Source organism: Lithobates pipiens, unplaced genomic scaffold, assembly GCF_037356315.1.
Source record: "Lithobates pipiens isolate NorthernLeopardFrog02 unplaced genomic scaffold, aLitPip1_a1.2 Scaffold_19, whole genome shotgun sequence".
NCBI classification, from domain to species: domain Eukaryota; kingdom Metazoa; phylum Chordata; class Amphibia; order Anura; family Ranidae; genus Lithobates; species Lithobates pipiens.
This window is the reverse complement of record NW_027507764.1, coordinates 588,199,560-588,216,570: the sequence shown is the minus strand read 5'-3', so window position 1 is coordinate 588,216,570 and position 17,011 is coordinate 588,199,560. Positions and strand designations below refer to the sequence as shown.

The 17,011-nt window shown below is 51.7% G+C and overlaps 1 protein-coding gene across 1 annotated transcript in view; it reads right to left on the bottom strand.

The window, feature by feature from the left end:
• Positions 1-3,308: 3,308 nt before the first annotated feature.
• NBEAL2 (neurobeachin like 2) overlaps positions 3,309-17,011 on the bottom strand; it is a gene marked incomplete at its 5' end in the record, with an annotated part of 127,811 nt that continues 114,108 nt past the window's right edge. The window contains 4 exon segments of the mRNA XM_077493540.1: positions 3,309-4,274; positions 6,838-6,973; positions 8,339-8,487; positions 13,499-13,660. Of these exon segments, the coding sequence (XP_077349666.1) occupies positions 4,173-4,274; positions 6,838-6,973; positions 8,339-8,487; positions 13,499-13,660 (549 nt within the window).

The window sequence follows — 17,011 nt, the reverse complement described above, 5'->3', positions numbered from 1 at the left end:
GAAGGCCAACAATTGTACAACTTTATTGTTCCAGGGCAAACTGCATCAAGACCTTCTCCTCTGATATATTTCATCAACCCCCTTTGCTTATTGGTAGAGAATCCATTACTCACCTCTTGTCATCCACATAAAACCTCACATTCTTTCTATGTGTTAACACCCACATGCCGCATCCATACGTCTATGGGCGGTAGAGGTTCCTGTACTGAGAGCGTGCTCATTGCACACTCCCAGTATGGTTACCTAACTGTCAAAGGCAGCTCCAGGTTTCCAGTAATAGGAGCCAATGGAACTAGCCTCCCAATCATGTGACCACCGTGACAGCCCATCACAGTGGTCACGTGTTCAGGCAGACCTTCCCACCCCACCGGGTGTAACAGCCCAGTTTAAGGGACACCAGAACTGGGCAGTTAGAGGTTATGCACAGGGGTGGGTGAAACGCATCATTGGAGGCCATCCCAGGCAGGTTTGCTGAAATAAGCATTGGACTTTATGGTGTGCCCAATGCGCACGGAGGACCTCATGGTGTGCCCAATGCGCACGGAGACCTCATGGTGTGCCCAATGCGCACGGAGGACCTCATGGTGTGCCCATGCGCACGGAGGACCTCATGGTGTGCCCATGCGCACGGAGGACCTCATGGTGTGCCCATGCGCACGGAGGACCTCATGGTGTGACCATGCTGGATAAGAAAATGAGCCCCTCCTTGGATCTGCACCCAGACAGCCGAGGGAGTGATCCACTGTAGAGGAGCAACGTGAAACCTTTAATTGAACTGGCCTCCCATGGGTGCCCCAGGACAGGAAGTGACGCAAGTCGCCACCCATGACAGGAAGTGACGGCAAGTCCCCCCCAGGACAGGAAGCGATGGCAGTCCCTCCCCAGGACAGGAAGCGACGGCAAGTCCCTCCCCAGGACAGGAAGCGACGGCAAGTCCCTCCCCAGGACAGGAAGCGACGGCAAGTCCCTCCCCAGGACAGGAAGCGACGGCAAGTCCCTCCCCAGGACAGGAAGCGACGGCAAGTCCCTCCCCAGGACAGGAAGCGACGGCAAGTCCCTCCCCAGGACAGGAAGCGACGGCAAGTCCCTCCCCAGGACAGGAAGCGACGGCAAGTCCCTCCCCAGGACAGGAAGCGACGGCAAGCCCCCCCCAGGACAGGAAGCGACGGCAAGTCCCCCCCAGGACAGGAAGCGACGGCAAGTCCCCCCCAGGACAGGAAGCGACGGCAAGTCCCCCCCAGGACAGGAAGCGACGGCAAGTCCCCCCCAGGACAGGAAGCGACGGCAAGTCTCTCAACGAGGATCATAGTCAACAGCAGGATTTAATTGAACTGGCCTCCCATGGGTGCCCCAGGACAGGAAGTGACGGCAAGTCGCCACCCATGACAGGAAGTGACGGCAAGTCGCCACCCATGACAGGAAGCGACGGCAAGTCCTCCCCCCAGGACAGGAAGCGACGGCAAGTCTCCCCCCAGGACAGGAAGAGACGGCAAGTCCCCCCCAGGACAGGAAGAGACGGCAAGTCCCCCCCAGGACAGGGCAACCCCCCAGGACAGGAAGAGACGGCAAGTCCCCCCCAGGACAGGAAGAGACGGCAAGTCCCCCCCAGGACAGGAAGAGACGGCAAGTCCCCCCCAGGACAGGAAGAGACGGCAAGTCCCCCCCAGGACAGGAAGAGACGGCAAGTCCCCCCAGGACAGGAAGAGACGGCAAGTCCCCCCCAGGACAGGAAGAGACGGCAAGTCCCCCCCAGGACAGGAAGAGACGGCAAGTCCCCCCCAGGACAGGAAGAGACGGCAAGTCCCCCCCAGGACAGGAAGAGACGGCAAGTCCCCCCCAGGACAGGAAGAGACGGCAAGTCCCCCCAGGACAGGAAGAGACGGCAAGTCCCCCCCAGGACAGGAAGAGACGGCAAGTCCCCCCAGGACAGGAAGAGACGGCAAGTCCCCCCCAGGACAGAAAGCGACGGCAAGTCCCCCCAGGACAGAAAGCGACGGCAAGTCCCCCCCAGGACAGAAAGCGACGGCAAGTCCCCCCCAGGACAGAAAGCGACGGCAAGTCCCCCCCAGGACAGAAAGCGACGGCAAGTTCCCCCCAGGACAGAAAGCGACGGCAAGTCCCCCCAGGACAGGAAGCGACGGTAAGTCCCCCCCAGGACAGGAAGCGACGGCAAGTCCCCCCAGGACAGGAAGCGACGGCAAGTCCCCCAGGACAGGAGCACGGCAAGTCCCCCCCAGGACAGGAAGCGACGGCAAGCCCCCCCCCCAGCACAGGAAGCAACGGCAAGTCCCCCCCCCAGAACAGGAAGCACGGCAAGTCCCCCCCAGGACAGGAAGCGACGGCAAGTCTCCCCCCAGGACAGGAAGCGACGGCCAGTCCCCCCCCAGGACAGGAAGTGACGGCAAGTCCCCCCAGGACAGGAAGTGACGGCAAGTCCCCCCCCAGGACAGGAAGTGACGGCCAGTCCCCCCCCAGGACAGGAAGTGACGGCCAGTCCCCCCCCAGGACAGGAAGTGACGGCCAGTCCCCCCCCAGGACAGGAAGTGACGGCCAGTCCCCCCAGGACAGGAAGTGACGGCCAGTCCCCCCCAGGACAGGAAGTGACGGCCAGTCCCCCCAGGACAGGAAGTGACGGCCAGTCCCCCCCAGGACAGGAAGTGACGGCCAGTCCCCCCCAGGACAGGAAGCGACGGCCAGTCCCCCCCAGGACAGGAAGCGACGGCCAGTCCCCCCCAGGACAGGAAGCGACGGCAAGCCCCCCCAGGACAGGAAGCGACGGCAAGTCCCCCCCAGGACAGGAAGCGATGGCAAGTCCCCCCCAGGACAGGAAGTGACGGCAAGTCTCTCAACGAGGACCATAGTCAATAGCAGGATTTCCAATCACTTCTGGGGGATTCCAGCTCAGATCTGATTGTGTCTCTGGGTCACCAAGTCAGGTTAAACCACATTTAAACAAGTATCTAGAGGGAAAAAACAAAACAACCTTTACAAGGTTCCCCCCAAGGTTCCTATCCATGTAAAAAAAACTCTTTTGCTTGAAGACTACTTTTACCCATGTGATTTTTAAAGAAAACAAAGTAACTGGTGAAAAATAATATGTAACATCTAAAAAAGCACAGAGCAAGGAATCGTAAAGCCATTACCACTCCATACTAGCACCCATGTAACAATTTTGTTTAGCTGAGTGAAGGGGCTTTGTAGCTAAAGTGGGAAGATCACCCTCCACACACACCAACATTGGATCAGTACCATCAGTCCTGCATTAATCAGCCCAAAAGAGGAGAATCTCAAACAATGACAAAAAAAAATACAAACTGCACATTCTTTTAGTTTACAATCAAGGTTCAGTCCCTGCACCACAAAAAAGTGTCACGTTTTGGTCTTTGAAACAATAATAAAAAAAAAAATGATCTCTCTAAAAACCCAACATATATCCCCTCCCCCTCCCTCCCCCCACATAGTATAAAGATCCCCTCAAAGATGAAGAGAGAAAAATCAGTAACAAAAGCCCCGGAGGCTCGGGGTATTTCTAGGCGCCCTCCGAAATCAGCAGGAAGAGACAGCGGGTACAGCGACCTGCACCGTACACGGAACGTCATTGATCAACACATCGCAGATTGCAACAAAAGTTTTAAGTGCAAGTTTCACGTTTCCCCTTTTTTGCTGAGCCGGCCTCGGCCGCAATTCATTTAGTAAAACGTTACAGTGTTCCGCTACAAAAAAAAAAAAAAGGAGGGAAAAAAGTGGATTGTTTAAAAAAAACGCAGCAGCCGGAGCTCTGCAAAAATACACGTCTGGCCCACAGGCCGAAGGTCCGAAGCAGCAAGGAGCCCTCAACGGTCCAATGTAAAAGGTCATCGTCCGTGAAATACATCAAACTTTTGGTGTTACTGTTGTACGTCTCATTATTGACCTTTTAAATTTCTTTATAAAAAAACAAAACAAAAACCAAAATGTCTTTGCGGAGGCAGTGCAAGGGCCTCTTCTAAGGCAATCGGTGTCCAGTGTTTCTGGAGAAAGGTGCGGGTGATTGCATCACATTCAGACATCAGTTCACGCCCAGGGTACCATCCTGCACAGGATTCCCCAAGCCCATCCCCCGGACCCATGTAATCTCAACGGCTTGGGGGGGGTGCTATTTTACTGCAGACCACAAGAGATCTTCTTATGGTTCACTTTGTCTCCGTTGGCCTGTATTCAGTCTCTCCAGAGGAGACTTGTGATATCCGGCGTGTTGAGCCCCAGAGTTTCCTCGTAAACTGCCCCGTCTTCACCTGCAAATAGAAAGGAGAGTATGGTGAACTTTACTGCATGTACAAATGTGTTCTACATTAACCCTGCATCTGACTGCAGCCTAAAACCACTGCTCCATGCTTCTACAGAGCTGGGCTCCCTGTGGAGGACCTCATGGTGTGCCAGTGTTGGAGGACCTCATGGTGTGCCAGTGCTGGAGGACCTCATGGTGTGCCAGTGCTGGAGGACCTCATGGTGTGCCAGTGCTGGAGGACCTCATGGTGTGCCAGTGCTGGAGGACCTCATGGTGTGCCAGTGCTGGAGGACCTCATGGTGTGCCAGTGCTGGAGGACCTCATGGTGTGCCAGTGCTGGAGGACCTCATGGTGTGCCAGTGCTGGAGGAAAAAAATTACCCCCTCCTTGGATCTGCACCCAGACAGCCAAGGGAGTGATCCACTGTAGAGAAACAACGGGAAACCTTTACTTGAACTGCCCTCCCCATGGGTGGCCCCAAGACAGGACGTGACGCGACGGCAGGTCGCCCCCAGGACAGGACGCGACGGCAGGTCGCCCCCAGGACAGGACGCGACGGCAGGTCGCCCCCAGGACAGGACGCGACGGCAGGTCGCCCCCAGGACAGGACGCGACGGCAGGTCGCCCCCAGGACAGGACGCGACGGCAGGTCGCCCCCAGGACAGGACGCGACGGCAGGTCGCCCCCAGGACAGGACGCGACGGCAGGTCGCCCCCAGGACAGGACGCGACGGCAGGTCGCCCCCCAGGACAGGACGCGACGGCAGGTCGCCCCCCAGGACAGGACGCGACGGCAGGTCGCCCCCCAGGACAGGACGCGACGGCAGGTCGCCCCCAGGACAGGACGCGACGGCAGGTCGCCCCCCAGGACAGGACGCGACGGCAGGTCGCCCCCCAGGACAGGACGCGACGGCAGGTCGCCCCCAGGACAGGACGCGACGGCAGGTCGCCCCCAGGACAGGACGCGACGGCAGGTCGCCCCCCAGGACAGGACGCGACGGCAGGTTGCCCCCCAGGACAGGACGCGACGGCAGGTCGCCCCCAGGACAGGACGCGACGGCAGGTCGCCCCCAGGACAGGACGCGACGGCAGGTCGCCCCCAGGACAGGACGGCAAGTCGCCCCCAGGACAGGACGGCAAGTCGCCCCCAGGACAGGACGGCAAGTCGCCCCCAGGACAGGACGGCAAGTCGCCCCCAGGACAGGACGGCAAGTCGCCCCCAGGACAGGACGGCAAGTCGCCCCCAGGACAGGACGGCAAGTCGCCCCCCAGGACAGGACGGCAAGTCGCCCCCCAGGACAGGACGCGACGGCAGGTCGCCCCCAGGACAGGACGCGACGGCAGGTCGCCCCCAGGACAGGACGCGACGGCAGGTCGCCCCCAGGACAGGACGCGACGGCAGGTCGCCCCCAGGACAGGACGCGACGGCAGGTCGCCCCCAGGACAGGACGCGACGGCAGGTCGCCCCCAGGACAGGACGCGACGGCAGGTCGCCCCCAGGACAGGACGCGACGGCAGGTCGCCCCCAGGACAGGACGCGACGGCAGGTCGCCCCCCAGGACAGGACGCGACGGCAGGTCGCCCCCCAGGACAGGACGCAACGGCAGGTCGCCCCCCAGGACAGGACGCGACGGCAGGTCGCCCCCCAGGACAGGACGCGACGGCAGGTCGCCCCCAGGACAGGACGCGACGGCAGGTCGCCCCCAGGACAGGACGCGACGGCAGGTCGCCCCAAGGACAGGACGCGACGGCAAGTCGCCCCCAGGACAGGAAGTGACGGCAGGTCTCCCCCAGGACAGGAAGTGACGGCAAGGGACGCTAATGGGTCGGGGAAAGTGACACTCATGGGCGGGGAAAGAAGCCAATTAAACAGCTCGCTGAGTGCACTAAATACCGGGGGTATAGAGAGTACATAGAGCTGAATGGCTCCTGATATTGTCCTCCAAACCCGTCAGTTCATAAGACTGCCGAGACACTAGTTACTCCAGCAGTGCACTTGTGAGGTAACCTACAAGACCTGGGCTACTTGGGACCTTAAAGCCTAGTACTCACCACTAGTTTTTTTTTCAACGCTGGGTTGAACGAAAAACAAAACAAAAAAAAATAGCAAATATAGGAGCCTCTGTACTAACAATCCGACGTTAGTACAGCGATACTCCCCACTGTGGCCTCCCCGCAAGAACGCTCCAGTCAGTGCTTTCAGCCACTGGATGCCAGCGCTGACCGGGAGCTGGTCAGCTGCTGGTGTTCCAGCATGCTCGGCCGGGTTCTGTCGGACCAGCTGCCATACACATGGGCCGGTTTTTATTGAAAATGTCGCCCAAACATTGGGCCAGTATGTACTAGGCTTAAATTGTGTACACTGGGATTGCTACCTATACATATGGCCAAAAAAGCTTAATTGTACACAAGGAGTATGTAGTGCATCCTGTTCTCCTGCCAGATTCTAATCCGCTGTAAAGCCAGAACTTGTTTTGGATGGAGTTTGATCATATAATTGGCTATCAAAGGGTTACCGACTTTTCAGCCACATGCAGAAGACGTTTTCAGTGGAATGACTCCACCACCTACCTCAAGGGGCTGCCCGGCTCCCACCACAATCAGCTTCCCATCCTCCAGACCCACCAGGATATGGCTGTTCTCTTTGGTGACAGACACGCAGTGCACCGGGACCTTCATCGGCAGTGGACCGATGGCCAGAGCGAGGCTGCAAAGAGGGAAGCATCTCATTAGCTTTAAGCTGAAATTAATTTCGTCTTCCCTGGTTCACCCTCCCCCTCCTTCCTACTCTACCAAAAACCTCTAGTAATGGAAGAGCACGTGTCCTGTGCCTCTTCCTTCCGGGATGAAACGAGTGGCCAATCCCATGGGCCCAAAAAACGAGTAGCCAATCCCATGGGCCCAAAAAACGAGTAGCCAATCCCATGGGCCCAAAAAACTAGTGGCCAATCCCATGGGCCCAAAAAACAAGTGGCCAATCCCATGGGCCCAAAAAACAAGTGGCCAATCCCATGGGCCCAAAAAACGAGTGACCAATCCCATGGGCCCAAAAACTAGTGGACAATCCCATGGGCCAAAAATTTGAGGCCAATCCTATGGGCCAAAAATTTGAGGCCAATCCTATGGGCCAAAAATTTGTGGCCAATCCTATGGGCCAAAAATTTGAGGCCAGTCCTATAGGCCAAAAATTTGAGGCCAATCCTATGGGCCAAAAATTTGAGGCCAGTCCTATAGGCCAAAAATTTGAGGCCAATCCTAAGTCCAAAAGCAACTGGCCAATCCTAAGGTTCAAAAATGAATGGCCAATCCTAAGGCCCAAACACTGTCACATGGTGTTGGAGGGGAGGAAGTGATAATCCCATGGGCCCAAAAACGAGTGGACAATCCCATGGGCCCAAAAACTAGTGGACAATCCTATGGGCCCAAAAATTTGAGGCCAATCCTATGGGCCAAAAATTTGAGGCCAATCCTATGGGCCAAAAATTTGTGGCCAATCCTATGGGCCAAAAATTTGAGGCCAGTCCTATAGGCCAAAATTTTGAGGCCAATCCTATGGGCCAAAAATTTGTGGCCAATCCTAAATCCAAAAGCAACTGGCCAATCCTAAGGTTCAAAAATGAATGGCCAATCCTAAGGCCCAAACACTGTCACATGGTGTTGGAGGGGAGGAAGTGATTAGCCCTGTATAAGCTCTGATACAATCTGGCATGGAGCTTACACAGCATCATCAACAGCCTTCCTTGGATGTGTCGCTAAGAACCTGTAACTATGAAAGATCACACGTTTTCTTTTAACAGAGAACTATTGGAATGATGACCTCATTAATGCAGAAAACCCTCCATGGCTCTCTTTTGGAAAGATTTCAGCAGTCATGGAAAAAGCAAGTTTGTAGCATCTCCAGAACAGAAGCATGTCGGTTTCTTCTGTGGGTTGACCTAATTACCTTCCATGTATAAAGTAGATCCCCGCACAAGTTTAGAAATTTCTCTGAGCGACAGCGATTTATAGCGTTTGTACCGATAGCCGAACAAGCGTTATATTAACATTTTTTTTCTGCTCTGTATCGTCTCACCTGCGGAGGTCTCTGATCTGTAGGGAACATTGTGCCGTGCCGAGTACCACAAATTCCTCGGTGACACAGAGCGCCGACACCTGCTCATCCAGAGGGACCGACGACAAATTCTTCCCGTTTACCGAGTAATAGTGCAGAGCAAACTTATCCTACAACGACAACAGAACATTTTCATTTCACCTAATTACTAAAGGTTTATAAGCTCCCTGTCCCCGGGGATAGATTTGGTCCTCTCCTGAGCACAGTCTGGTATGAAGGAGCCATCCTCAGCCTGAGCTCCATGGAACCCTATAGGGCTCCTCTAGAGCAGAGGTCTCCAAACTTTCCAAACAAAGGGTCAGTTTGCTGTCCTTCAGACTTTAGGGAGGCCGGACTGTGGCCAGTGGGAGTAGAATGTGTCCTGGCATCAATGGGAGTATAAAGCGTTTCAGATTTGGTGGTCAGTGGAAATAAATTACATAACTCCTGGGGTCAGCAGGAGAAGGAATAGTGCCCCATTGTTGATATTAATGAGAATAATGATGGCCTATCAATGGTATTAATGGGCGGGGGGAGGCACCCCATCCTTGGTATTAATTGAGGGAACTAGTGCCCCATCCTTGGTATTAATGGGAGGAATAGTGCCCCATCCTTGGTATTAATAGGAGGAATAGTGCCCCATCATTGGTATTGAGGGGAACTGTGCCCCATCCTTGGTATTAATGGGAGGAATAGTGCCCCATCATTGGTATTGAGGGGAACTGTGCCCCATCATTGGTATTAATTGAGGGAACTAGTGCCCCATCCTTGGTATTAATTGAGGGAACTAGTGCCCCATCCTTGGTATTAATGGGAGGAACAGTGCCCCATCCTTGGTATTAATGGGAGGAACAGTGCCCCATTCTTGGTATTAATGGGAGGAATAGTGCCCCATCCTTGGTATTAATGGGAGGAACAGTGCCCCATCCTTGGTATTAATGGGAGGAATAGTGCCCCATCCTTGGTATTAATGGGAGGAATAGTGCCCCATCCTTGGTATTAATGGGAGGAATAGTGCCCCATCCTTGGTATTAATGGGAGGAATAGTGCCCCATCATTGGTATTGAGGGGAACTGTGCCCCATCATTGGTATCGAGGGGAACTGTGCCCCATCATTGGTATCGAGGGGAACTGTGCCCCATCATTGGTATCGAGGGGAACTGTGCCCCATCATTGGTATCGAGGGGAACTGTGCCCCATCATTGGTATCGAGGGGAACTGTGCCCCATCATTGGTATCGAGGGGAACTGTGCCCCATCATTGGTATCGAGGGGAACTGTGCCCCATCATTGGTATCGAGGGGAACTGTGCCCCATCATTGGTATCGAGGGGAACTGTGCCCCATCATTGGTATCGAGGGGAACTGTGCCCCATCATTGGTATCGAGGGGAACTGTGCCCCATCATTGGTATTGAGGGGAACTGTGCCCCATCATTGGTATTGAGGGGAACTGTGCCCCATCATTGGTATTGAGGGGAACTGTGCCCCATCATTGGTATTGAGGGGAACTGAGCCCCATCATTGGTATTGAGGGGAACAGTGCCCCATCATTGGTATTGAGGGGAACTGTGCCCCATCATTGGTATTGAGGGGAACTGTGCCCCATCATTGGTATTGAGGGGAACTGTGCCCCATCATTCGTATTGAGGGGAACTGTGCCCCATCATTGGCCTGAATAAGAGGAATGGTGCCCCATCGCTATTAGTGGGGAGGGAATAGTGCCCCAATGATGGTGTTAGTGGAAAGTATGGTGCCCCATCGTTGGTGTCAGTAGCAGGAAAAGTGTCTCATATCAGTGGGAGGAATAGTGCCCCAAGGGCCAGATAAAAGCAAGCAAAGGGCCACGTCTGGCCTGCTGGCCGTAGTTTGGAGATCACCACTATAGAGGTTAATAGGGGTTCCTTGAGCTGTGGCCCATCATCTGATGGTGCCTGCTCAGGTTACAGGGCCAACACAGCAGCACAACACCAATGACTTATCTAGCTGAAAGGGTGGCATTCTGACCAGCATTGCAAGAGGTTCGTTTTTTTTAACTAGGACTAGTTTACACTTGCTTCAAAACAAGGCTTCGGACATGCTTTGTTAAAGCTCTCTGAATGCCAGTCAAAGCCTCTGTCACTAATTAAAATGGTTAGCTTACAGACCTGTTTACACCTTGCTTTGCTTCTGCTTCGCTTCAAAAAAACATACCCCATGTCACTTTAGTTGTGCTTCAAAGCATCTTCAAAGCCCCCATAGAAGTCTATGGCAAAGCTCTCTTGAAGCTCCAAAGCTCCACCAACGCCCCACCAAAGCCCCCACCTTAGAATAGAATGTCCAACAGCTCAATCTTGTGGTAACAGTTTATTGAAGACCCTTTTCTGCTCCACCGTGACTGTGCCCCTGTGTACAAAGCCAGCTCCATAAAGACATGGTGTGACCAGTTTGGTGTGGAGGAATATCAGTGTCCTGTACCTCAACCCTACTGAACACTCTTGGGATTAATTGGAATGCCGATTGTGTGCCAGGACTTTTTTTCTGGTGCCCAATCTGTGAGCCAGGTCTTCTCATTCAACACCAGTATCCGATTCCCACAGACACCCTCCAAAATCCTACAAAAAAGCCTTCCCAAAAACTTTGAGGGTGTTACAGCTGCAAAGAGGGGCCAACTATGGTAACGGCCATGGTTTTTGAATAGGATGTGAAACAACTCAACCTTGTGTTAACAGTTTGGTGAAGAACCTTTCCTGTTCCAGCATGACTGTGCCCCCGAGTACGAAAGACAGCTCTATAAAGACATGGTGTGACCAGTTTGGTGTGGAGGAACTTGAGTGTCCTGTACAGAGCCCTGTCCTCAACCCTACTGAACTCTTTTGGGATGAATTGGAACATGGATTGTGAGCCGAGTCTTTTCATGCAACATCAGTACAGATGCCACAAAATGGTCATAAATGGTCATAAATGGTCATAAATGGTCAAAATGTTACAGCCACAAAGAGGAGGGAGCAACTCCGTCTTGTTGGCCATCGAGAGGGGAGCAACTCCGTCTTGTTGGCCATCGAGAGGGGAGCAACTCCTTCTTGTCTGCCATCGAGAGGGGAGCAACTCCTTCTTGTCTGCCATCGAGAGGGGAGCAACTCCTTCTTGTCGGCCATCGAGAGGGGAGCAACTCCTTCTTGTCGGCCATCGAGAGGGGAGCAACTCCTTCTTGTTGGCCATCGAGAGGGGAGCAACTCCTTCTTGTTGGCCATCGAGAGGGGAGCAACTCCGTCTTGTTGGCCATCGAGAGGGGAGCAACTCCGTCTTGTTGGCCATCGAGAGGGGAGCAACTCCGTCTTGTTGGCCATCGAGAGGGGAGCAACTCCGTCTTGTTGGCCATCGAGAGGGGAGCAACTCCGTCTTGTTGGCCATCGAGAGGGGAGCAACTCCGTCTTGTTGGCCATCGAGAGGGGAGCAACTCCGTCTTGTTGGCCATCGAGAGGGGAGCAACTCCGTCTTGTTGGCCATCGAGAGGGGAGCAACTCCGTCTTGTTGGCCATCGAGAGGGGAGCAACTCCTTCTTGTTGGCCATCGAGAGGGGAGCAACTCCTTCTTGTTGGCCATCGAGAGGGGAGCAACTCCGTCTTGTTGGCCATCGAGAGGGGAGCAACTCCGTCTTGTTGGCCATCGAGAGGGGAGCAACTCCGTCTTGTTGGCCATCGAGAGGGGAGCAACTCCGTCTTGTTGGCCATCGAGAGGGGAGCAACTCCGTCTTGTTGGCCATCGAGAGGGGAGCAACTCCGTCTTGTTGGCCATCGAGAGGGGAGCAACTCCGTCTTGTTGGCCATCGAGAGGGGAGCAACTCCTTCTTGTTGGCCATCGAGAGGGGAGCAACTCCGTCTTGTTGGCCATCGAGAGGGGAGCAACTCCGTCTTGTTGGCCATCGAGAGGGGAGCAACTCCGTCTTGTTGGCCATCGAGAGGGGAGCAACTCCGTCTTGTTGGCCATCGAGAGGGGAGCAACTCCGTCTTGTTGGCCATCGAGAGGGGAGCAACTCCGTCTTGTTGGCCATCGAGAGGGGAGCAACTCCGTCTTTTTGGCCATCGAGAGGGGAGCAACCCCGTCTTGTTGGCCATCGAGAGGGGGGCAACTCCGTCTTGTTGGCCATCGAGAGGGGAGCAACTCCGTCTTGTTGGCCATCGAGAGGGGAGCAACTCCGTCTTGTTGGCCATCGAGAGGGGAGCAACTCCGTCTTGTTGGCCATCGAGCAACAATAGAGAGAACGTTTTTCTAATCACTAAGACCGCGGATGGTCCTCATTTACAACTACTTGTTGGGTGGTTGGTCACCTATTACCTATTGTTTTTTGGTTACTGATAACTAGTTGTGGTATCCCACCCTAAAAGGGTGAAGCGGTGACTGGACCGTAATAGGCGGCACTATATGATAATTACCCAATTTTGGGATATTTGGCCCCTTGGTTTTTATACTAATTATTGTTCACCAACCAATTGACCATAATCTGTATGACTAAAATATCACTTTTTAGATGGAACGAGTCCGACTATGTAATTATTTATAGATTTTTACTCACAGGGCATCGGCCTCTGGGTCACTTTAGTTTTTCTTTCAAAGAGCAAGATAGACAGGGAGATACTGAAGTTAGGTTAAATAGACCTGAGTGGATGAGACTGACATCAGAGGACAGCCATTTTCAACCTGGGTTCCTCCAGGGGTCGTTGGGGTTTCATCAAGCTTTGGCTGGTGGGGCCTTCAAAGGTCTGAGTTCAGCCCTACTTGGCAGAGCCAGTAGCAGGACACCATTGATCTTTCTGGCCTTCAAAGTTCTGAGTCCAGCCCTACTTGGCAGAGCCAGTAGCATGACACCATTGATCTTTTTGGCTGTCTATAAAGAGAGGCATCCCGAAATCTAATTTAAGGGGCATTCTTCTGATCGACCCTCAAGGAATACATTTTAGCATGGGGCTTCCTTATGACCTGAAAATTATTTCATGGGTTCCTCTGAGGTAAAAAGGTTGAGAAATGCTGGCATAGAGGAAGGGGGACTCTCACATTGCACACACAGCCTGCTAGGAGTGACAGATGGCGGAGCAGAAAATGCAGGACACACGTGGTCTAATTCACACATTGCAGACGGATATGATGTATTGATGTAATTCTGACCTTGAGGGAGCTCCGGCCTTCGATGGTGCTCTGGAACACAATCTGTCCCTCCAGACCCACAGCCAGGTGGGAGATGGTCAGAGGAAGGGAACTCTCACAGGGGGGCCTAATACACCTCAAAAACTGGCCCCTTCGAATGGTGTATACAATAACAGTGCCGTCCTGCAAGAGAAATGCGGGATCATTTCTAAAAACTTCACATTGATAACAAAACAAATAATAAGAGTGTATCTAAATCCAAGCAAAGCTTTCACTAGAGTAGGGACACACGTTCCACTGTGTGGTGGATGAGGAGCACCTCATACAAAGTGTCATAAGATCTAGGATCCAACTTATTTTGGGGGATTAAGTCACCCCCCCTTCTTCTGGGCTATAGGACAAAAAGGACAATACATATACAATGCAGAATACGCATATAATTTGTTAAATTTAGTGCTAAAAAATGTTGAAGGTCGAGCCATAGAGAAGAGAATGTGTCCTAGTCCTTCAAAATGCATTGGCTGTATTATTTTCTGACTTTATCAGTATTAATTATAAATTGCATCCTAAAAATAAAGTCTGATGACCCTTTGAACAGGGCAACGACTCCATGCTTTTGTTATGAATGAACGACACCCCCAACTGGTTATTTCAGGGGTTGAGTAGCCTGGGACCAAAGGTCTTACACATTGCCACCATTTGAACCCTTCACCCTTGGGTTTCCAATGCCACCTCACAACAGTTCTAGAATAGACAACCGGAACCAAAGAGGGAGGGATAAGACTTTGAATCCAGATTTTAGAGTCATGGAGTCCTCTGGGATCCCTGAAGTATTGTAATGTGAGTAGACAAGATTGTATTGTAATGTGAGCCCAGTACATCTTTACAAAAAGGTCCCAAAAACACATTCTGGTCCCCATTCATAAGGGGGTAAATGGGGACCAATGACCCCATAATTTACTGACTTTATCAGTATTAATTAAAAACGTAAACTTAAAAACAAAGTCTGACGACTCGTGGTACAAGGCAACCGCTCCATGCTGATGTTCTCTTGCTACTAAACACCACCCCAACTGGTTCCTCTAGGACAGGGGTAGGGAACCTATGGCTCGCGAGCCAGATGTGGCTCTTTTGATGGCTGCATCTGGCTCTCACCTCTCAATCCGCGGATTGCGTGGTGTGCCATTCTGTGGATTGAGCCCATAGGAAAGGCCGCAGCTTCGGCCTAGCTCCGGAGCTGCGGCCATCTTGGTACACCCGGTGGTGGCCTAGGTGAGCGGCGCGCTGACGTCATCATCACCCGCCTCAACTGCTCGTGGATCTGCCTGCCTCTGTAGTGGTAAGCAAGCAGACAATCATAGGGGAAATGTGGATATTACAGTGGGGGATATGACGTGGATATTACAGTTATAACTGAAATTAGTCGATTAATCGATAAAAAAAAAAAAAAAGTTTTAAACATATTGTATGGCTCTCGTGGAATTACATTTTAAAATATGTGGCATTCATGGCTCTCTCAGCCAAAAAGTTTCCCTACCCCTGCTTTAGGAGATAAGCAATTTGGGACCAATCAATGGTCTTACGCATAGCCACCATTTGATCCCTTCACTCTTGGGTTTCCAGTGCCACCTTACACACCAGTAGTTCCATAATAAACTTGCAAGTAGAGCGTTGGACCCAAAGAGGAGGGAAATGAGAGAGGGAGTCCTCAGGAATCCCCGAAGTATTGTAACGGGAGCCCAGTAAATCTTTATTGCACACAATGGGTCACAAGAAACGCGTTTCTGGGGATCACTAGCCCCCCCCCCTTCATCAGGGGTTTGGTGGTAAGCTGAGCCGGAATATTGCATCAGCAGATCTCCTCAGCGCATGGTCAAGTGGATCTGCCTATGTACCATTCCAGGCACAGAAATACAATTATTCCGACTCCATCATATCCTTGGCGCTCCCACCTTTATTACCTTGTTTTTCACCTTCCAAACCAGAGAACTAAAGCTCACCACACACATTGCAATCTGACCATACAACCCTATATAGACCTACCAGGAACTATATAGTACAAAGGCCTTGCCTGACTGAATACGGGTTGGGTGGATAGTTTGGTCAAATTGTAACATGTGAAGAAAGCTTAAAAGGGGATTTCTCTCTCTCTCTCTCTAATATAATTTTATATATATATATATATATATATATATATATATATATATATTTTACATATATATATATATATATATATATATATATTATATATATATATTATATATATTATATATATATTATATATTTTATATATATTTTATATATTATATATATATATTTTTTTGGTGATATGTTTTGCCAGGTGAGTACATAGGACAAACGTGTGGGGCATCAAAAAAAAACTAAATAAAAAAAAAAACTATCAAAAGCAATATAGAAACATTTAACATCCTTACCCGGGTCATTTTCTTTCAAAAGCTTTAGATATTTTGCTTTAGTGCATAGAACTGGCGGTACAAAAGATGACATCTGAATTAAAAAGCGACGTCTCGAGCCAAGTCCAACTCTTTATCAAACTAGAAGAAATCTACACAGTACACCACAAAGGCCAACTATTCATAGATCTCTTCACGATCAACACATGGCGTTTTCTATAAGGTTGCACCGATCCAAACGTGGCATCTGTACTAACCAATAGTGGACCTGATGGAGAACATCCACACCCAAGTAAAAATGCCAACAATTCTAACATCTCAATTTCAATTTTTCTAGGAACACCATGGATGACGATCAACTAAAAAGGTGGACCTGATGGACACCTACTCTAGGAGTTCCACCTTTTAGTTGAGTGACCGCCTTGTTGGTGTTTGAGGATTGGGATTGAAGCGAGAATTTCTGCCATTATTACACAAGTGTGGAATTTCTCCATAAGGTTGCAGCATTGGTGCAACCAATCAACACATGGTGTGACCCTGTACTAACTAATGGTGGACCTGATGGAGAACATCCACACCTGCGTAAAAAGGGTCAAATTTTCTAACATCTCAATCCCAATTTTTAAGGAACACCAATAAGGATGACAATCAACGAAAAAAAGGTGGACCTGATGGACAACTTCTCTATGAGTTCCATCTTATGGTTGACTGACCTTGTTGAGGTTTTCCTTGAAGGTTGGGATTTAAGTGGGAATCTTTGGTACTATTCCACAGGTGTGAAAGCTATCCAAAGGGTTGCACCATTGGTTAACACAGACACTCCTCCATGTGTTGATTGGTAAAAGAATATATGAATAGTCGATGTTGTATAGTGTAGATTGCTCATAGCTTAATAAAAGGCTGGAGAAGCCTCAGAGTTGCATCGACAGGCAGGAGCTAGAGACGATGGACAACCCTCTGACAGTGACGTAACTAGAACCTTCAGGGCTCCGATGCAAGAAACCATGAAGGGCCCCCCTGAACCCCAGCCAGGGCCCTTCCCTCCAAGTCCGGCGGTGGAACTCCAGGGCGTGGTCACAGGTATGACCTTTGTGAGCCCTGTATTTCCACCACTGGTATC